The sequence below is a fragment of the Miniopterus natalensis genome, chromosome 1, assembly GCF_054644295.1.
Source record: "Miniopterus natalensis isolate mMinNat1 chromosome 1, mMinNat1.hap1, whole genome shotgun sequence".
Classification (NCBI taxonomy): Eukaryota; Metazoa; Chordata; class Mammalia; order Chiroptera; family Miniopteridae; genus Miniopterus; species Miniopterus natalensis.
Window position 1 is genome coordinate 46,079,517 of NC_142081.1, and position 22,010 is coordinate 46,101,526.

The 22,010-nt window shown below is 49.8% G+C and overlaps 1 protein-coding gene across 1 annotated transcript in view; it reads left to right on the forward strand.

Moving 5' to 3' along the window:
* The window catches only part of MYO1E (myosin IE), a 181,279-nt gene extending 163,204 nt beyond the window's left edge, over positions 1–18,075 (forward strand). Inside the window, exons 25-28 of the mRNA XM_016208553.2 lie at positions 656–748; positions 3,418–3,619; positions 14,744–14,913; positions 17,006–18,075. Of these exons, the coding sequence (XP_016064039.1) occupies positions 656–748; positions 3,418–3,619; positions 14,744–14,913; positions 17,006–17,082 (542 nt within the window). The 3' untranslated portion in view covers positions 17,083–18,075. The remainder of the gene's footprint in view (positions 1–655; positions 749–3,417; positions 3,620–14,743; positions 14,914–17,005) is intronic.
* The last annotated feature ends 3,935 nt before the right edge of the window (positions 18,076–22,010 follow it).

Here is a 22,010-nt window from a genome sequence, read left to right on the forward strand (position 1 = left end):
TTTGTGGTTTCCATATTTAATGGGAAGACTGAAGAACACAAACTCTTGCATGAAAAACCCTTGACATAAGCAGATGTGCTGTTAGTGCTTCATGCCTGTGACCTTGATGTGTAGCACTTGCGTGTTCAGCTCCTGTGCTGTGTTCAAAACATAAGTGCAAACATTAAAATATCCCCTCTGGAGCCCAACTGGTGTGGCGCAGTGGTTGAGCACAGACCTATGATCCAAGAGATCAGGGTTCGATTCCTGGTCAGGGCACATGCCCAGGTTTCGGGAATGATCCCCAGCAGGGGGCATGCAGGAGGCAGCCAATCAGTGTCCCTCTCTCATCATTGATGTTTCTCTCTCTCTCCCTCTCCCTTCCTCTCTCTGAAATCGATAAAAACATTTAAAAAAAAAAGTCTCCTCTGTCTCTTCTGAAAATTTGCACAAATCGAAACACCTTTGTAAGATTATTAATACCTCTTTGTATAGTTATTGTCTATAACATTTCAAAATCATTCCTCCATCCACATGTCCTCCAGCGCCTCCTGCAGACCCAACTGAGACCTGGACTCCAAACGTCTCACAAGTTTTGCATAAGCAAGAAACCAGCAGGAGCCATAAAACCAACCAGTACTCCTGACTGTAATTTTGTGCTGCTTGTTTATTTCAGGTCCTACCAGGAGGAACATCTCTCAGAACAGAGGTTATTTCGGTGACACTCACAATGCCAACTACCCGATGAGAGCTGCCCCTCCCCCACCAGGTAAGCCAAGTGTGGGCCATAGACTGGGGCCATTAACCTGAACCCATAACTTGTGAAATATATTTGGGAAGAAACCCATTAGCAAATAAATGCACCTATTAGCCAGCTTTGAGCTGTTTCAGCACCAGGTGTACTCCCAACACAGTGGCTGTTTGTGACCCTGAAATCCAGCTAGTGAGACTGAACTGTGTCTGAGTTAATGACCTGGATTTCATTACCTCGCATTAATTACTCTCTTAGGAGAGGCTTCCTCCTTCAGTAAGAGAAAAGGGGCTCCTTGTCCTTGACAACCAATATGTCAGCTTTTACATTGTAGGATGCTGTTTATAGAAATAGGAGTTTGCCAGGTATAACCTCACCATCATTACCCACAACAATATTTTGCAAGTCGTTTACAGCTTAATGAATAAGTTGAAAGTGTTTATTCTTAGTCAGATAGGCTCTAGGAGAACTGCTCCAAAAAATAAAGTAATATCTGAAATACAAACTTGATAGAAAAATGTTGTATTTTATTTTTTTAATGCAAAAAATGTTCAGGCCTTATGTTTCATATTTCTCATTTTTTATGGTAAAAATATAATATGCAGGTCAATGAAATCCAAACCCAAATACCTATAAGACTTTTTGCCCTTAATAATCTGTTCAGTGTTTGAAGAGCACTCTCAAAATTCACAAAAATGTTTTTCCATCACTCACAAAATTCAGTTAATAAAAAAACCGCCCCTGGAATGTTTGATGTGAATTAGTTTGGGATTCTAGGTCTAAAAGAGTCATCTTGTGCGGCTGGGCGTGGCTCAGCGGTTGAGCGTCAACCTGGGATCCAGGCGATTGGGGTTCGATTCCCGGTCAGGGTACATGCCCAGGTTGCAGGCTCGATCAATGACTCATCATTGATGTTTCTATCTCTCTCTCCCTCCCCTTTCCTCTCTCTGAAATCAATAAAGATACTTTTAAAATAAAAATAAATAAATAAATAAATAAATAAATAAATAAATAAATAAATGAGTCATCTTACGACCACACTTGACACAGACCATCCTCTACAAGAGAATCCTATTTGGGCCAGTGTCTGAAATAAGCAGTAAAAATCATTTCTTTAGTTTCCTGTGCTAAAAATATGGACACTGTGCCCAGCAGTGTCCCTGTCCTGCCCGGCCCAGCCGTCTCCTCCCCTGTGCCTGTATCCTTGAAGAAAACCCAAGCACCAAGTAACCCAAAAGAAACAGTGTAGTATTGTGTTACTAAATGCGCCAGCCCGCATGCAAAATCCCAGCCAGACCACTCGGAAAGCTCCTTGGCCTCAGCTAGGTTGGCCAGAGTCACCTCAGACCAAGTACCTGACCTTGAACGTGGCACCCAACCTCTCTATTGATGACCATTTCTTCATCAGTAAAATGAGGCCGTCGGACCCGAATCCCTTAGCTCAGCCTTCTCACGCTGTCTATGGTGGAGGGCCTGTGTTGTTGTTGCTCTTTTTTTCTTAATATTCAATCCACCACAAACCATACTTCTTTAAGGTAAAATAAAGATCACTAGCAGAATGGAGTTTTAAAAGCATTCAAAATAATACACCAAAATTTCTTCGATTTAACAATGTGAAATATGCCCATGAAACTGCCTGCACGTTTCTAAGTGCTCATCCTGATTCCGAGTTTATGCAGGTGAGCGGGTTACAGCGGCATGGGGAGCCCCGCCTGTGCCCCTCACCCCTTGTGAGTGTCGAGGCCCCAGAGCTCACCCCGCTCTGCATGCCCCTCTCATTGCCTTGGCAACCTTGGCAGCAGCTGGGGTCCCACCAAGCTCCTTGATTCTTTCATGAAAAACTTGACACTCTGAAGGCTCCTGTGTCTTGCTCGAGGTCAACACAGCTACCAGAGGCAGAACTGAACCCCTAGCGCCTCTTATGACCTAGATCATCCCGCTGGTACCAGGGCCTCCCCCTCAGTTCCCTGGGAGGGGGCTGTACTGCGGGGTCGCCGCCGTGCCCGGGGGGCTTCCTCTTCTTCGCGTTGCCCGATCTGCCGGGGGAGGAGAGCCACGGGCTCCTCCACACCCAGCACGGGCTGGTAACGCCTCCCAGCCCAGCCCGGGGTTTGGAGCCCAGCACCTTCACCCCTGACTCGCCAGGTAGTGTGACCTTGACCGGGAACGGGTGTGTGGCCAAGAGCTTGCTCTCTCCGGATCGATCCCAGCAGCAGCCCCGTCTCCCTGCCCGTGTGGGGTGCTCCCCCACCTCCCCTAACGGGCTCCTGCAGAGGACACCTAAGACCGACCCTTTGAAAACGGGTGTCCAGTGTTTAAACAGCTGCCTGCCAGCCGTCTTGAATCAGAGCCTCGTAATTTTTCTTAGACCCAGGAATGTGCCTGGCTCCCTTGAAAGATAGTTTCAAGCTTACCTTTCCTTGAGGGTGGGCTTTGAAACCCTGACATCTGGGGATCCTACCGTCAGATTCAGCACCTTGCGTGGCTGCCGTGTTCCAGGTGCTTGCTGGGCAGCTTACCTTGTATTAGCTCTATTTCTCACACTGTTAGCAGTTATGATGGGGAAACTGAGGCCTGGAAACGTAAAGTAAGTTGCTCTTGGTTGATAAATGGAAGAAATTTGGGGAGCCTTTTGGCAGAGGATCATAAAATTGAAGCTTTCTTTTGTTCTCTCGTCCCGTCTCTAGGATACCATCAGAATGGAGTCATCAAAAACCAGTTTGTGCCACATCCTCATGCTCCTGGAAACCAGCGGTCAAGTCAGAAAAGCCTGTACACCTCCATGGCCCGCCCGCCCCTGCCACGACAGCAGTCCACAGGCTCAGACCGCGTGTCCCAGACACCGGAGAGCTTGGATTTCCTCAAGGTCCCAGACCAGGGCGCTGCAGGGTAAGATTCCCGCCGCTCGTGGGTGAGGCCAGTGGCCTCCATCTCTCTGTCTGTCACGCCAAGGTCCACACATTTCCTCGGGCTGTGTGTGCATGATTCTAAAGTTCCGTTTCCACCCAACGGTGTAATCCAGGACCCAACACGTGAGGCCCTTGGTTGGCATTTTTAAAAGCACGACCAACAGGATAGCACACAACTCGCTCTCCAGAGACATCAGAAGAGGGGTCCCCCTCAGCCCTGAGATTCAGTTACTATGAGCTTTTTGCTCTCGGGCATGGTTGAGGAGCAGTGGGGTTTGGGGTTTGTGTCTGTGCCTGCAGTTGTCTAAGGACAGTAGCTCAAAGAGTCATCAGGAACATTGAGAAAAACACCCAGAATTCTATGAGATGTAGACGTTTGCTTATGAAGACACATGTTTAGGGCTTTAGAATAAGGGCCTTCCTGCCTTTCTAAAACAGGAAATAAAGAGCAGTAAAGAGAAACCCGGGCTTTCTACCTGGGGGAAGTGAAAATTCCTGAAACCCTGTGTAGATATTCGGAGTTATTGGTGTGGAAAGGCGGCTGGGTGTGCCCTGTGGGGTCACCAGGCGTAGGACTAGGGTCTGCTGCAAGACGAGCGGGTGAGCTCTGCCGGGAGGTAGATTTCGGAACCAGTAAACAAAAACATCCTAGTGGCCCCCAGGTGAACTGCCCTGGGAGGTAAGGAGCACTGGTCCCTGGAGCTACTCAGGCCCAGGGTGGCTGGAAATCCCCAGCGGAAGTGTTGCGAGTGATGTCGTCAGACACCAGAGGAGGACAAGATCCTGTTTCGGCCCCTCTTGCTCCCTGATAGTGGACCTGCTGCTTTCCCTGGCTGTGCTTCATCTTCCTCATCTGCACGTGGGTGTAACCACCGCGCTTGCAGAGTTGTTGGGAGGACTGGAAATTATACACGAAATACCCAGCCTGGTACTGGGTATGTGGGAGACTACGCGGCCCACGGTAGCTTGATGACAGTGGTGATGGTGATGGTGATGGTGATGGTGATGGTGATACAACCATTATCTCACGGTGGTTGACCTCATGGCTTTTAACAAGTCTTCCAACTCTGCGTGATTCTCAGGAGTGGAATAGTTCTCTCTGCTGAACCCAGTGATGCCCTGCTCCAACCCCCTCTCCCCTCTCCCCTCTCCCATGGCCTCCTCCATTTTCCATGTTTTCCATGTGTCTAGAATGAGGAGGAAGTTTGCGACGGGATCGGGAGGCTTGTGTACAAAATAGAGCAGGGCTGGGAGAGAAACAGCAGCTCCTCCCCCCGGGTGGGCAGCGCCCGCTCAGCCCCCGGCCCCATTGTGAGATGTTCTTCCTGCCTTGTCAGCTTCCTTCTAAAGACCACAAAGCTCTTAGGAACTTGACCATGTCCTCTCCTGGTGTTCCTTTTTCCCCGCAAGTCTACCTCAGGTGGGCTACAGATATGAAAGCACCTCAGTTTCATACAGATGGCCGTCGGTGGAGTGGATGCCATCCCTCTGTTAGATCTCTCTCCACGCCCCCCCACTCTTGGGTAACCAGCTGTATTCCACCAGTTCTAATGACCGTGGTTTACCTGACTGGCTGGGTCTAAAGCCGTAGTGCTCAAACTGTAATGAGCCCCAGAGTCCCTGGAGAACTCACTGGCCCACTTCCAGAGTTTCTGATTCAGTAGGTCTGAGGTGTCCAAAAATATCCAACGACTGACATTTCTTCCAAGTTCTCAGATGCTGCTGCTGAACCAGGGACCACATTTAGAAAACCACTGGTCTGAAGTCGGATGGCTAAAGCCAGGGGAGGGTCTGTGTAAAGGTGAATTGAAAGGGTGATGTTGAGACAACAGGATTACTCCATAATCCAGACCTACACTATTCAGAGAGATGGACATCACTGAAGTAATCAAGCAACCCTTCCTGGGCCTAGTTGGATGTCCCAGAGAAGGCAGGGAACTAAAATCAATGAACCAAGTGCACCACATCTCCCAGCTCTGTCTGCTAGCTTCCTACTTGCTTTGGGTTTGGCAGGCTACACCATCTTTCCAGCCTGCTCTTGCAAGTTACAGACTTGCACACCAGCCAGCCAGGAGCATCTGTCAGCCAAAAGCAGGCAATTTAGGAACATTGTGTCTTAACCGAGGCTGCTCCCTTCCAGCCCTCAGCAATGTGGTTCCCTGGGTAAGCCTGTCACACCCTTCACCACCTTCAGGCCTAAAGATCAGGCACCGCTGGTGTTACGATGGTGATGACCATGAGGCTGGAAGGAGAGGGCACCTTCACAACCGTCTGCCAGGCAGTGCAATGTTCCTGACTGTGTGTGTAAAATTCACGATCGAATTGGGCACACTGAATCTGGTAGCTCCAGGAATCTCAGCCGGTCTCCTCACTGTGCACTTAAATCTGCTCTGCTGCAAACATTTCTTAAGAAATTGTACTCTGGTCAAAGGGCTGAGCTTTTTCTTAGTATTCATGTTCTAAAACACATAAAAGCGAAATTGAAAATAATCTCTAATGTGGCCAGAGACCTTAGACATGCATTTCAGGAGCCTCGTGATTCCTGCATTTAATAGCTCCCCTTTGCCAAGAAAACATGAATTGCTTTATTCCACAGGAAGTTGTTGGAGCCAGCAGGGAGCTCTGGGATCCCAAGCTTGTACCTTTCCATGAATATGAAAATTTGTTGAGACATCACAGTTCCAAGCAGTGACCTTGAATTTGCCAATCTAGAGAAACAAGATTACCACAGTCTTTCTCTCCTCAGGCTTTCACACCCCCGGGTTTATCTTTTATTTTCTCTCCTGCCCCTGGTGCACTTTTGCTTCTGGACATATTGAGCATAAGCAATCATTTCTTTTGGATCATGTAATGTGGATCACATGAAATGGTGTAATTAGCACCTCAAGTTAATTCAGGAACGTCTTTGTCAGTTTGTTTTAGGTTCAGTCAAGTTTTGGCGGGGGGACAGCATGAAGCCTTCACTAAATCAATTACCACCCCAACTGAATTCCTTTTTTTTTTTTTTTTTTTTTTAAATCCTCACCGGAGGATATTGTTTTCCATGGCTTTCTGGAGAGAGCGGAGGGGGCAGAGAGAGAAACACTGATGTGAGAGAGACACATCGATTGGTTGCCTCCCGCACGGGGCCAGGGATCGAGCCTGCAACTGAGGCACGTGCCCTTGGCCGGAATCGAACCTGGGACCCTCAATCCGCAGGCTGACTCTCTAACCACTGAGCCAGCCGGCCAGGGCCCAGCTGGATCCTTTACCCTCGCCTTGCCATGTGTGCGACATTGACCTGGTCGCCGTTCTTGTCTCGTTCTTAGCGCCGTCCAGGAAAACTAAGAGAGATGTAGAGGGGTCATTGTCTAGCGGTCCTTTAGCACACCTTTTGAAAAGTCTGAGTCAGGTGAAAGCTCTTTGCTGACTCTCAGGGCAAGAGCAGGTTAAGCAAGAATCACCTAAGGAGTTCGTTCGTCAGCCTTTGCTCCGACGTTGTAGGAGCTCATGACGTGCCAGGCAAGGGGGCTTACACCTGCCCGCCTGTGACCGTCCCTGAGACGCGCAGAGTCTACCTGCACTTCATTACTGGAGGCTTCAGACCCCGACTGGACCTGTCTTTTCTGTTGCCCTTGTTAAGCCTGCGGTCCATTTCATGCGGGGACAACTTCAGGAAGAGCTCAGCGGTAGGGCTTCTGGCCACGACACAAAGGAGGGATCGATGAAAAACTGAAATGCTGCCCGTGTGGCTCTTGACAAGATTCTCCTAATGGAGTCATATTTTCAAGGGGCTTAAAATTTCCAACAAGTGTCCAATAGCAATATTTCTCAACCTGTAAGCTACAGGAGCGGCAGCCACATCCCGGCCCAAGCAGACACGAAGCTCAGGAATTCCTGGCATCCATCCCCACATTTCCAGTAATGTTTATAGATTCAACCTTTTGGAACAGACCGTATTTTAAAGAGCCAGTGAAATAAAATGCCATTATTTTACTTCTTGGAATTTCAAGACATAAATTTCACATCTGCAGAACAAAGGAGCGATATCTGAAAGCGCAGTCCCAGCTAGCCCTGGCATCAGCGAGGGGCGCCCACAGCCGCAGGGGCATGGCAGCTGCAGAGCCGCGCGCGGAGGCGCCCGTGGGGCGCAGCGAGCGTGCGGGGCGGGGCTGAGGCCCGGGTCTGTGTTCGCGTCCTCATTGACCCACTCATTGTGCGTTGATGGGGCCACGTGCCTTCTGTGTGCCACGTGCTGGGCACAGAGGTCATTTTGCTAATTAGCTGCTGCGCTGCCTCAGGTCTGTCACTCACTCTTTCTACATCTTGATGTCCTCACCTGTATGATGGAGATAATAATATAACGTTTAAACCTACGCCTCAGGGTTTCTTGGAGATTGAATGAGGGCTTTGTAAACAGTAAAGCACCGTGCAGCTTGAACATGTAGCTGTAGTTTTTTGGCTTATTCATGTCCAGGATTGAAAAGTGGGTGGCCCCTAGCCCTGTGGCTTTTCTCACAACAACTCCTGTCTCTGAGCTGCACAGAGCCCTGGACTCTGGGAGGGCCTAAGCTTGAGGCATTGCTGGGTTTAACGGGAATGGGCAGCCTACGGAAGCCAAGACAAGGGGACCAGTCAGGGAGACACCTCCCCACCCCAGCCACGCGCACACACGCACATGCACGCACACACGCACGCACATGCACATACACACACACACTAGCTGTGCTGCTCTGTGGGCCCAGAGCAACAGAACAGAGAGCTGTCAGGTGATGTTACAACAGACACTAGCTGCATTTGGACAATGCAAACAAAGCCCAAAACTCCTCCCGCTCGACTCTTCCACAGTCTTTCTAGCTAAACATCCTTTGCTCCAGTCGCATCCCCATTCCCGGGAGAGAGGGAGTGAACAAACCCTCGCTTTAGAGAGCTTTGTTGTCATGCGTCATTTGGGGTTTTGTTTCCTTGGGGGCCTTTGGCATCTTGTGAGACTGGGCAGCTATCCACCAGGGTTCAGCTGTCAGTCGGTCGGCATCCCGATGTCTCAAGGCAAAGGCACCCCTCGGGCCTCCCCCGCCACTGCCCCAGGACTTCTCCAGCAGGGCAGGTCTTCACAAAGCAAACCGTCATAGGTGCTCGGTCACTCGGGCGACTGTCATGTGGGTTATAATGCGGTTGCATTAGAGATCTAATGCCCTACTCAGAGAGGAGACCTGCTGTACAAGTAAGTTGCAATAGCGCAGCTCCTTCCTGTGTTTGTTTTCTTACTGGGGAGTAGACACAATGAAGTGGTAAATGTGTACAAATTAGCCTGAAACGTGGGTCAGGTAATAATAGGAAAACTAAATTGCCTTGTGCCAGTTACATACAATGAAACACTGGATTTGCTCAGTGATGTGGAGTTTTATAACTGTAAGCTAGTATGTATAGAAAGTGAACCTTTCTCATTGAAATGGCAACGGGGAAAATAACTTCGTTTTTGTGAGTCTGAAATTCCTGCTCCAGCCCTCATGATCCCAGTAACACAATTTTCAGTCGTGTCAGGTTTATTAGAAATGCAAATATCATAAAGTTCAGGACACAACAAAATTATCTAAATCCTGCATATCCATTGCCAAACAAATCTAGGCTTTGTCACATGTTACCACTTTTGGATAAGTGAATGTGGGTTATCGAGAGGGTAGCGGGTGGAGGGGTGTGCTGGTGTCTGGAGCTATATCATGTGCCAGTTTCTACTCTGGCCATGGCCAGTTTCAGGCTACCAGCATGACTGCCACTGGTCTCAGAGTGGGGAAGAGAGGCCCAGGCACATGCCATTATCATTATGTGGGGTTGCCACCATACATAAGCAACAGACAATGACTTCAAGAACATAGAAGTAAAATGTAGTAAAATGATTAGGAAGGTTTGTTATGAGTATCTATTGCCTTTGCTTTATTATAATTTATTCAATCGTAAGTATGTTTGATTTCATCTTTAATAATAACTGTTTAACAGCTGGCCCACAAAAATCCTGAAAGCGTGACGACCTGCCCCCACAGGCTGGCCTAAGCCAGCTCCACTCCCTGGTACGAAGGTCGTGTTTGCGTGTAAGACAGTCTTCACCGCATTGGCCCGTCAGCCCTTGGCTGCGAGTGGAGGGCTCCAGGCATCTAAAAGACTTCATTAATCAGTTTCTGGCAGCTCCCAGAAAGTCATTCTCTCTCCTCATTATTGATTACACAGGATCGCCACCTAGTGATGCTAGGGAGACTGTCTGGTTTGAGGCTGAGCCTGTCTGAGTGGAGCCTGGAAAATGGCTGTTCTCGCGGACCATTTTCTATGGTGGCTCCCAAGTCTACTGTTCGTTGAGAGGGAGAGACAGTGGTCACCTCCTGCGCACAGACTTCCTGTGCTCCAGGCTGCATCCAACAGTAGAAATGGTGGGAGCGCTCTGTAAAGCTCTCTTAGAATTAGAAAAAGGACCTGGCCATGGCCTGAGTCCCCCTTTTTTAACAGATGGAGACACCTGACGAGGTGAAGTGATGCACCCAATTATGTGGCAGCCGGTGGCAGAGCTGGGCCTCACAGTCGGTGCACTGGCTCTAAGCCAGTGTCCCTTCTCCTGCACTGTCGCTGCATCAGAACCTTCTGACTGGGGCCACATGGTGTTCCTGGGCTTGGTGAGCACAAGTAGGCCAGCCCCCCCCCCCCCCCCGAGCCTACTGTCCTAACAGTGACACAGCCCCTGTACCACCCCATTGGTCCCCTGCTCTGTGCAGGTGTGGGCTAACAGAACATGTGGCAGGGGCTTGAAATGAGAGTCAAAGGCTGAGCAGGAACTAGCAGCACTGGGTGGAGGGTGGAGGCAGTCCAGGGGAGCATGGCCAAGCGGAGGGACCAGAAGGGTCGTGTGGCTAGAGCTCTGGGAGCCTTGTGCATATGCCACCGTTCATCAGTGAGGAGACCAGCAGGAAACCCCAGCACCCTGCCTTAGTCATTTCATGGGAGTGTTGTGAGGTTTAGATGAAGCAGCGCCTCGCCCAGAGCAGGCAGAGCCCGGGCAGGTTTATCGCATCTCATGCAGCTACAGGCAGGGGTTCCCAAATGGCATCCCATCTGTTGCCACTTGCAAGAGGAGGGAGATATGCCCAGATGTGACAGTGAGGCAGCAGTGACTGGTGAGGAGGGTTTTGCTCAACCAGCTCTCTTTGGGAAAATGCTGCCTTACTAGAGCGGTGGCACCTTTCCTGGTCTCGGAGGACAATTAAGCAGGAAAGAGCCAGACAATGGTGGCCTTGGGATTGCCTAAACAGACCCTTTCCCCTTGCAAAGGGCAGGGCTGTTCACTTCCACCTCCATCCCCATCAAACACACTCTCCCCAACAACAACACCCATCTCAGAGTCCCCTGGGCTCTCCCCATTCCCAGCTGTGGAGTGCCGTGAACCCCAGCCAGCCAGCTGATGGGTGACCAGGTTTACATCGCCTGGTAGCAGTTGTTCAGGGCCCGGGACAGTCAAACCAACTTGCCCAGTGTCTGCCTGGGAACCCAAATTCCCCAGTAATCCCTGAGGTTTTGCTTTGACTTTCCTGAGGAAGACTAGCCTCTGATGCCTTGGGATCAAAGACCCTGCAATGCCTATGTTCACACAGCAGTCCTCCCGCCTCCGTCTCCACTCTGCCCAGCGCCTGGGTCACCCAGCGGCTGCCTGCATACAGCTGGCCCCGGTCACTCTGGGTATCAGCAGTGCCCTGCAGAGCCCAAAGGAGCTCATGCAATTTACTTTTTTTTTTTTTTGAACCAGTTTTTTTTGAGATATAAAAAAATCAACCATTTTCAAGTACAATTCAACAGTTTTGGGTGTAGTCACAGGGTGTTGTGCAGCCGTCACCATAATCTACTTTTAGGACATTTTCATCTCCCCAAAAAGAAAGCTTCTGGCCTTCAGCAGTCACCCCCCAGCCCCAGCCCCAGCCCCAGCCCTGGGCAACTACACTGATCTACTCTCTGTCCATACAAATTAGCCTTTCTGTCCTTTTGTTAAATTCACTCCTAAGTATTACATTCTTTTTTGTGTCTTGTAAATGGAATTTTTTTTCTCGGTTCCATTGGGATTGTTCATTGCCGATGCATAGGGAGAGAGCTGATTTTTATATATTGATCTTGTAGTCTGTAATCTTGCTGGACTTTATTAGTTTGAATAGATTTTTAGTGTATTCCTTAGGATTTTCTATGTGCACATCATCTCGTGCTCAAATAGGCGTATGTTCACGTCTTTTCCCATCTGCGTGCCCTTTATTCCCCTTGACCAGTGGCTCAGGCTGGCGCCGCCAGTGCTGTGCTGAGCAAACGTGGTGAGAGCTGACATCCTGTTTGGTTCCTGGCCTTCGAGAGAGAGCGTTGTCTTTCACCAGCAGATACTCTATGGTGTAAGCTACGAGTATGTGTTCGGGGCTCCTGACCCCAACCAGGGCTCGGGGGCTTCCAGGACAAAAGGTGGGGAGGCACCAGTGTGGCCTGGGGCAGGACCTGAGCCTGGGGGCCAGCAGGGGCCACACTTGGCTGGGACTTTTTTGGGTCCGTTTGCCAAGAGCAGAGAGAAGCTGTTAGAAGGCTTTTTAGTAGGGGGTGAGGTAAACCAATAAACGCTGGGCTGGGGCGATGTTCAGGGAGCTCAGAAAGGAAGCAGCTGGCAGGGCAGAAATGGGAGAGGAGGAACCAAGGGCTTAGTCAAAGCTGGAGGCGGATGGCAGAGGAGCCGGGGAGACGTGGCTGCTGGGACGGCTGCAGGGAGGACAGTCCTACCTTTCAGGGTCATATCCAGCTTTATCTCTCCACTAAGAGGCCCCCTGTCCGGGGGCTGCAGCTAATCCCAACGCTCTTGGCTGCAGACACCTCATCAACCTGGACATAAGAGAGGCCAAGTCTCCATGTATGAGTCTTTGGGGAGAGTGTGAGAGAGAGAGAGAGAGAGAGAGAGAGAGAGAGAGAGAGAGAGAGTGTGTGTGTGTGTGTGTGTGTGTGTGTGTGTGTGCGCGCGCGTGTGTGCTCCCTGGATCTCCCAGGCTGGAGGCTCTCCTCCCTCGCAGGGTGTTCTGACATGCACCCCGCCCTCCACCCCACTCCCTGTTGCTGGAAATCAGCTGACTGCTGGTATGCAGGCTAATGGCTCTCATTAACCAAATGCTAACATCCCTAATATACAGGTCGCTTAATTAAAAGCCTGTGTGCCCCACCAGCTTTCAGAGCAGCCAGCACGTCTCGAGCAGCGATTGGGGATTTCCAGTAGACCAGGGAGGAAATGATGCCATGCCAGCCATCAGCGCCTTTCCTATGTGATAAAAGTGCTTTGCTGGGGGTGGGAGGTGGGGACATGGTTGACCTAAGAAGACTGGAGCCTGTGTAACCTTGGGTTTGGCTGCCTCCCACCAAGGAAGGAAGCCCCAGGCAGCACCCAAGGAACCCCACCCCTGCCGGGAACAGCCCTACCACCCAGCTGACACCAGTGCTCCCTCCCCAGAAGCCACCCCCTCATGATCGTACTTACTCACCGGCACCCAGTCAGCACCTAGTATCCCAGGACCTCAGCGAGGACAGTGAGGCTCTGGCCTCCTGAGAGCACGACTCTAAACTAGGTGTGCTTTCTCCTTCCAGAACACAGGCCCAAGGGAGGACCCCCTTTCCCTCCAGGTGTCCACAGGAGTTCACAGACCTGGCCAGGCCCAACAGCCGGCCCACTGTGTTGAGTTCAGCCCCACCCTCTTAGAAGAAATCTGAAGGTTAACTTCCCTTTGGTTTTTCCTTAAGCAACGAGGGGAGAAATGTTTTCTATATTTCTATCTCCTTTTGCTCTGAATGTTTTTATGAACATACTTAATAAATAGTTGTTCAGATGTAAGTTTAAAGACCTCACTAATAGGAACAAGCTATAGTTGCATGCCTGAGACCTTGTGTAAATGGTGACAGGAGGCAGTATAGCATTTTGGAAGAACACATTTAAAGCTGGATGAGGGTTCCAGTGCCGGAGGCGTTTTTGATGCTCATGACCAAGGGGAGGAGGTGCAGCTGGCATCCAGTGGGTAGAGGCAGCGATGTTTCCAAACACCCTGCAGTGCAGATGGCAGCCCCACAGCCAAGAAAGGTGGCCCAAAATGTCAGTAGTGCTGATGCTGACAAGCCGCTCTGGGTGAGCTCTCGCACGGGGACATTTACAGGAGCATTTTTTGGTTTCGTTTTTTGTTTGTTTTTTTTTTAAATATGTTTTTATTGATTTCAGAGAGAGGAAAGGACAGAGAGAGAGAGATAGAAACACCAATGATGAGAGAGTCATCACTGATCAGCTGCCCACTGCACGCCCCCGACTGGGGATCGAGCCCACAACCCGGGCATGTGCCCTGACCAGGAATGGAACCATGATCTCCTGGATCCTAGGTTAATGCTCAACCGCTGAGCCACGCCCAGCCGGCAGGAGCACTTTTTGTAATAAGCTGGGATCGTCCCAAGTGACCACGGACAGTGGATGAGGAAATTGTGGCATAGCCATGCAGTGGAGTAGCACAAAGCAAGGAGAACGATGCGCCAAGACTCCGTACATCAGGGTGCATCTCCAAAGTGGAGCAAGTGGCGATAGAATAGGATCCCTTTCGTACAATTAAAACAGACAAACTGCACGGATCGTTTAGGGAGATGTGTGGTAAAACTACAGAGAAAAGCAGTTATTAATCCAAAGAGGGCGGTTCATTCTGGGAGGGATGGCAGCTGAGGGGAGGCTTCTGTGGCAGGTACCTCAAAGGTTGGGGCAGGGAGTAGATTCATGACCACTTGCTTTATCATCATTTTGGGGTGTGTGTGTGTGTGTGTGTGTGCTTTATGAACTTTTGTATGAATGTGTCTTTTCCACAATGTGCTGGGGACATAATACCAGCAGCTAATATTTATTAAGAGCTAACTGTGCTTTTGCAATGACCTTGTCAGGGAGGCTATTTTATTCTCAGAGAAAGTTTGGGGAGTGACATATCATTCTAAGGATGGAGCCAGATTTGAACTTGAACCAGACCATTGCTGGCCCCGTGGTCCAGACCACCACACGGAGCTGCTGCCTCCCGCTGGTGCCATGTCTCACCTGCCTCCACTCTCTCCACAGGGTCCGGAGGCAAACGACCAGCAGGCCCACCCCAGCAGGGGGCAGACCCAAGCCCCAGCCCAAGCCCAAGCCTCAGGTGCCACAGTGCAAGGCCTTGTATGCCTATGATGCTCAGGACACAGACGAACTCAGCTTCAATGCCAATGACATTATCGATATTATCAAAGAAGGTAAGTGTGTGCCTGGCTGCCTGGGACAGCCTCCCAAGGAACATGCAGTCACGTTGCTATAAAACTAACCCTGAAGGAAATTTATGGGCCCCTCTAACTGTAACTTGCAGAGGTAAGCCATGTGTCAGGCTCGGTTTGATCAAGACTCTAGCTTCATTTTTTTTTTTTTTTTTATCTTTACCCAAGGATTTTTTTTCCCATTGCTTTTCAAAGAGAGTGAAAGGGAAGGGGGTGGAGAAACATCCATGTGAGAGAGACATCGATTGGTTGCCTCCCACGTGCGCCCAACCAGGGCTAGGAATCGAACCTGCAACCCAGGTGTGTGCTTTTGACCGGGAATCAAACCAGAGACCCTTCCACTCTAACCACTGAGCACACCAGCCAGGGCTTTATCACAATTTTTAAATCTTCATATCATGGATTTCTATTTAACCCCTGCCACCAAGATGAACCTCAAATAAATATTTAAATGTATAAAATAAACATAGCCCGGCCAGGCATGGCTCAGCGGTTGAGCATTGACCTAGGATCCAGGAGATCGGGGTTTGATTCCCGCTCAGGGCACATGCCCGGGTTGCAGGCTGCAGCTGATCAAAGACTTTCTCATCACTGATGTTTCTATCTCTCTCCCTCTCCTTTCCTCTCTCTGAAATCAATAAAAATATATTTAAAAAAATAAAAAATAAACATAAAAGTCCTATTAGTAAGTAGAGGAGCATTTTCTTTAATAATATCAATGTGAGAAAGGATTTGTAAACTGGTTAGGAAACCAAGAAGCCGTAAAATAATACATCATTTGACTCAACTACTTAAATATTAAAATTAAAAAGTTAATATAGTAAAATATAATAAAAAATGAGAGAAAGGACATTGGCAACACCTAACGAATTCAGAAATTTGTGAAGAATGCCTAGTCAACAAGATAAAGACCCACAGCTGGTAGAAAAATGATAGGAACCGTGGCGAACATGCAGCTATAGGAGAGAACGCAGAAGCTCTTTATATGCTGATATGAAATGATCATTAGTATATGTTATTAAAGTTTTTTTAAAGTGCAGAACATGTATTATGCACAGGATGTGTCATTTGTGTAGAAAAGGTCATTTTTACAAATACTTGCTTTTATATACATGAAATACCTCGAGAAGGAAGCACAAGAAATAGGTAGCATGGCTCTCGCCCTCAAGCAGGGACCTGGGCCGCCGTCTCCACTGTTCACCAGTATGTATGAAAGTATTACCTGTTACAACTTATTTTTCTTACGAAGGATAATAGAAGGTCCATTTCTTTGGCCCAGGGTCCCTCCTATAGAACTACTTGCACGGAGGCCTAACAATATAAGAGTGGACGTTGATTGCTGCATTAAGGGTGAAAAATTGGGAACACGTGTCCATCGTTGAGGGGACGGCTACATAAATTTTGGAATGCAATGCAGCTGGTTAAAAAGGGAGCCACAGACATGGAAAGGCTGTATCTCTGAAGTATTGAAAAGCAAGATGCGGAATAGTAAGACATTGAATGGCCCGTTTCTGTTTAAAATGAACATGTACAGAGAAAGGTCAGAAAGAATATATACCAAATACTTATTCCTGGTGAAGGGCCTGGGGTTACGGCACGAAGGAGGGACCAGGAGTGTTGCCGACTAGGTTCTCCCAGACGCGGAGACTGGGATGGGAAAGAAAAGGGGAGGAAGCAGGCCTGGCGGCCGTCAGGCCAGGACACAGCCACGCCGTCTCTGCCAGCCCAGCGGCCGCCCCAGAGAGAAGACTGCTGGTTGCGGAGACCCACGCGCCTGGGCCCTGCTCGGCGTGGGCCCGAGGCTGCCCCGGAGAGTCTCCAACAGCTGGCAGCTGGCAGCAGCGCCTCGCAGCTGGGCAGCAGGTCCTTCCCTGGCGAGGGCCCTGAGTGGCCCATCTGTGTGTCTGCTGTAGGCGAGGGGTTACTTTTTACCACTAACTTTTTTATTTAAAATAAAGGAAAAAGAGCGTGGCTGGAGCCCAACCGCCCTTGCCCTTGGGATGCGCGTGGGAGCAGGGGTTTTGGCCCCAGGCGAAGGCCCCCCTTCACTTTTGCCATCTCCCTCTCTCCACAGATCCTTCCGGCTGGTGGACGGGCCGGCTACGAGGCAAGCAGGGCCTGTTCCCCAACAACTACGTGACCAAGATCTGAGTTGCACAGAGACTGGTGCATGGGGCAGAGGAGCTCCAGGCACAGACGGGGAGGGGGACATTGGGGCGCTCCTGATCTATAGCCAGCAGTTGCTTCTCCAAGGCCTGGCACCTTCCCCAGGACATTGAAACGCTGGGTGGGGGAACGGGAGTGTCATTCCATAAATGATCCTAAAAGATAGCCTAGTCATAGGAACCCAGGAGGGCAAAACAACCACCCACTAAGATTTATTTATTCTATTTAAACCTGGTGAGAGGACAGGCGAGGTCCACTCAGACCTTGTTGGCTCTATCAAAACAGCCCCGCACGCGCTCACCGGGCCCAGGGGATGGCTGTAGCGGCCGCTGACAAGTGCCTTTAGTTGAAGAGCACGTTTCTTCCGTCCCTCTTTCCTTACCTGACACACATTCCCCTCTGCCACGTCCCCTCAGGGAGCCCCGCTCTCGCAGGCTGGGCTTGGCGTGACTGGGCACTTCCTGTGCATCTGCCACGGGCCGCACGGCCTGCTGAGCCTGCGGGGGCGGCGGGGCGCCGGTTTCCACTTGCGAGGACCATTGGACTGCGGGGCTGAGTGGGCGCTAGGGGCTGGGCGGTCGGCCTTGCTTTCCCTGGGTCTTCATGGGAATGTGGCTGGCCCATGTTGGTTTTGTGTTTAATGCTGTACCTATTACTAGAAGGGTCTCTTTTTTTTCCCCCCAAGCTGTACATTTATAAAAACAGATCATATACTGTATATATAAAAAATCTCAAGATGGTAGAAACATGTATGAATGTACTAAGTAGTATCCCACTGTACTTATTCATAAGGTAGGTTTTATTACAAAACTCGCACCAGGTACTTACAGATGTGCACTACTCTTCAGCGATAGAACCAGTGTTACCGCTTTCTAGCTCAGTCCCCCAACCCTCCCAGGCCTTCCCCTTCAGGTGATTTTCCTTCCCCTCCCCCACGGCCCTGCCCTTACCTCCTAATAAATAAAGGAATCAGTGAGTCCCCTTGTTCTTTCTCTACATTTGTTATGGGTTGAATTGTGTCCATATACCCCCAAAAAAGATATCGTGAAGCCCGAACCCCTAGTACCTCCATACATGACCTTATTTGGAAACAGGTTCTTCACAGAGGTAAAGTTAAAATGAGGTCATTAGGATGCGCCCTAATCCAGTACAACTGGTTCCTGATAAGAGGGAAATGTGGACACAGATCGACACTCAGGACGGAGGATGTGGAGTCGGCCGGCTGCAAGCCAAGGAGAGGGCTCTGGGGCAGGTGCTTCCCTCGGAGGAACCCCCCTGGCCAGCCCCTGGATCTGACTTCTGGCCTCCACAACTGTAAGACCCTAAGTGTCTGTCATTTAGCCTCCCAGCCTGTGGTGCTTTGCTAAGGCAGCCCTAGCAAACCGTTCAGTGTTACTGCAGTAATAGTGAAAGTGGGGGGACATGGGATGTGCACAGTAAGAAAAAGGGGGTAGCGGAGACTCGCTTCATTCTTAAGCTATTGGGAAAGAGGGTTTGACCAGCTCGCACCTTTTTGTCGTTTCAGATCCCCAAGTCCCTGGGGAAATAATTATCAGGGATTACATATAAATAACAAAATATATCTGAATTTGGAACAAAGTAAACCACTGAATTCTGTGTTTTATCAAGAACAGGAAGCAAACTTTATTGAGTAACAATAACAATATTTAAAGTATCTCACTTCCCCTTTTTTGGGACCATTGAAGAGAGGAAAATAAAGCCATAATGTGATAACATAAGGAAAGGTGATCCTGTTGACACTGTACTCTCTATATTTCATGAAGGACTTTCACATTCCTGGACTCACTGAAAGTGGGAGGAAGAAGATTGAACCAGAATTCCAACCAAGGAGCACCATGGGCTCCCACCGCCTCCATGCCCAGGCTGTGTTCTCACAGGCAGCCAAGATCACCCTTGGTGGTTACCATGCACCCCTGGCTGGCTAGGACGAACTTTTGTTTTTCCTCCTAAAAATCAGTTCTGGGATGAAAAAAGCCCAACATTGAAAGAATTTGGGGCACCCAGCTGGCATGGCTCAGAGGTTGAGCATCGACCTAGGATCCAGGAGATCCCGGTTCGATTCCCAGTCGGGCGGGGCACGTGCCTGGGTTGCGGCTCGATCCCTGGTGGGGGGTGTGCAGGAGGCAGCCGATCAATGATGACTCTCATTGATGTTTCCATCTCTCTCCCTCTCTCTCTGAAATCAATAAAGACTTTTTTTTTTAAATGTGGGGCGTGGCCGGGCATGGCTCGGCGGTTGAGCATTGACCTGGGATCCAGGCGATCAGGGTTCGGTTCCCAGTCAGGACACATGCCCGGGTTGTGGGCTCGATCAATGACTCTCTCATCATTGATGTTTCTACCTCTCTCTCTGCCTCTCCTTTCCTCTCTCTGAAATCAATAAAGATATATATTTTAAATAAATAAAAATTTAAAATGTGGGGCTTACTGACAGGACGAGTCTGGATTAAGCACAGGTCCTTTAAAAAAGGGCTGTCTTGAGGATGTCCTAACTCAAGCTTTGGAGGAACCGCTGTGACTGGTGGGCAGTGAAAAGAGTCACAATGTGTGAAATTCCTTAAATAAAAATGTATTGGCTTTAAGTAATTTTCCCTAATGTTAAGCATTGAGAAAAGGAAGGGAAGGAAAAAATGAAAAGAACAAGGAATCCCCTTGGGGGCGGAAATCTGTCCTGGCTGCTTTCAATCAATTATTGGTGTTTCAAGTTTGTGTGTAACTGGGACCCCTCATGCTCTAGGTGACCAAACAGAAACTGGGTGAAATCTCCCAGCAAACAGCAGAGAGAGCCCTCACCCATGGGGGTCACAGAGCAAGCCCCACCCTTGCACCCACGTGCCTCGCCCCGTGCCAGGCTCAAAGAGGTGCTTGACGTGTGAATAGAGGTGACTTCATGTTTACAGGTGAAGAAAACGGCATTGCCCTAGGTTTCCTGCCATCTCTGGAGGCAGCCAAGCCTGACATTTTGTTCACTGTTCAGTTAAGAGTCACTTAACCTAGGATTTAAGGAGCATCGGGGGCCTTCCATCCTCTGGGATACGGGGTGTGTGTGCACATACAGCACACGTGTACAGCAGGAGAAAATGCAGTGTCAAGACGTGACAGGTCCCTTCAGCCGAAGGCTTAAAGTACCCAAGAACCAGTGAGCAAGCTTGACGGGGCGGGGGGGGGGTGGGGGGGGCTCTAAGGCAGAAGTGTTCTAACTAGTGGACCAGCGGTTCTCAAACCCTTTGGCCTCAGAACCCCTTTACACGCCTTAATGGTACTGAGGACCTCAGGTAGTTCTGTTTTGTCAGAGCTATTGGTATTTACAATATTAGAAATTCAAACAGAAAAATTCAAAACACCAACAAACACATTCCGCTGCCAACACATTCCGCTGCCAGAGGATGACATCATCACGTCATGTAGTCTCTGGAAGACTCCACCATATACTATCCACAGGACTAGAGTGAGGGAAAAGCAAATAACATCCTAATGTTATGAAAATAGCTTTGACCTGATGGACTAATTGAAAGGGTCTCAAGGAACCCCCAGGGGTCCCCAGAGGGGTGCTAATGAATAGGGGCTGCAGCAGGGAGAGCAACTGGCTTTCTGAAAACATGCAAAAGGGCCATCCACAGTTCTTAGGGAAGCAAGGCTGGCACACATGGAGAGGGCAAAGGGTGAGGCCTTTTTCTGAGCTTGCTGCCCCACCAACAGCGTGCAAGCCGCCCACGTTCCACCGTGTTGTCCCAGCCCATCTGATCACACACGACTCCACCAAGTCCAGCCCCGTGAAGGCTGAAAGGGGGTTAGGCGGTTTCCTGTTTGAAGGATGTTCCCTGCGAAGTGCACACACCATGTCTACTCAAACTCCAGTGGCTGGAAGTCATGTGGCCTCAACTGCAAGGGGGTGTGGGAGTCTCTTGCTGGGGACGTTTAGCCTGTGCACAGAGACCGGCTTGTCCTTGATGCCAGGGAGAGAGCTTCCTCCCCCTTCAGCCCATGGCTCCTTCCAGGCAGAGATGCTCACTGAAGAAATGAGAGACAACATGGCCAGGTCTCCACTGGCTGCCACACAGCAAGGCTTGGACAGAATCCAAATCCCCCTCTTGACTCCCTCTAAACTCCCAAACCTCCCCTGCCTGGAAGCTGGGCAGACTGAGACAGGCCCTGCCTCTAGTTGCTACTTCTTTCACAGGTGGGTTTCTGGGGTTTCGCTGCTGGGTAGGCATGGAGTCCGGTCTCAGGAGTGGTGTGTGCGCAGTGCATCAGTGCGCAGTGCACCAGAGCCATGTTCCTGGCACCCCCTACTTCTGTGGTCAAGAGTGGGAACTGTCCTGCAATGTTGCCCCTTTCCCTCCTCATTTTGTGTCTCTCCCAAGGCCTAGCAGGTCTTCAGAGTTCTACCTGAATTTATAGGAGCTCACTCTGGCTCCTACCAGCTAATCCCACGCCTCCTCCTGTGCTGTACCTGCCCCCTCTGACCAGGGCGTCCTAGTCTAAAATCTCCACTTTGCAAATGAGAAGGCTCAGTTCGGTTCACTGCTTTGCCCAAGGTCACATAGCTCTTAAGTAAAGGAGCTGTCATTTGAACCCTGATCTGACCTCAAGGCCCACGCTTTTAATCTTTGTCTTCAACAAATATTAAGGAGTTTTGATAGTCTAATTGTCAACCTTTAAGAGTCTAATATCTTTCTCTCAAAAATCAAAAACCTAAAAAGAAAAGAAAAATAGGATTCAACAGCTATAAATGTGTAACTCCTTTGATGGGCAAGAGCTGCGTCTAACATATCTTTAAATGCCCAGTCCATCTCTTTCCAAGACTGTCAACCTCCTTAAAGCCACAGCCACTCAAGTTCAAGCCCCTCTAGATACTGTGCTCCAGGCTTGACACACTTAAGCACAACCCT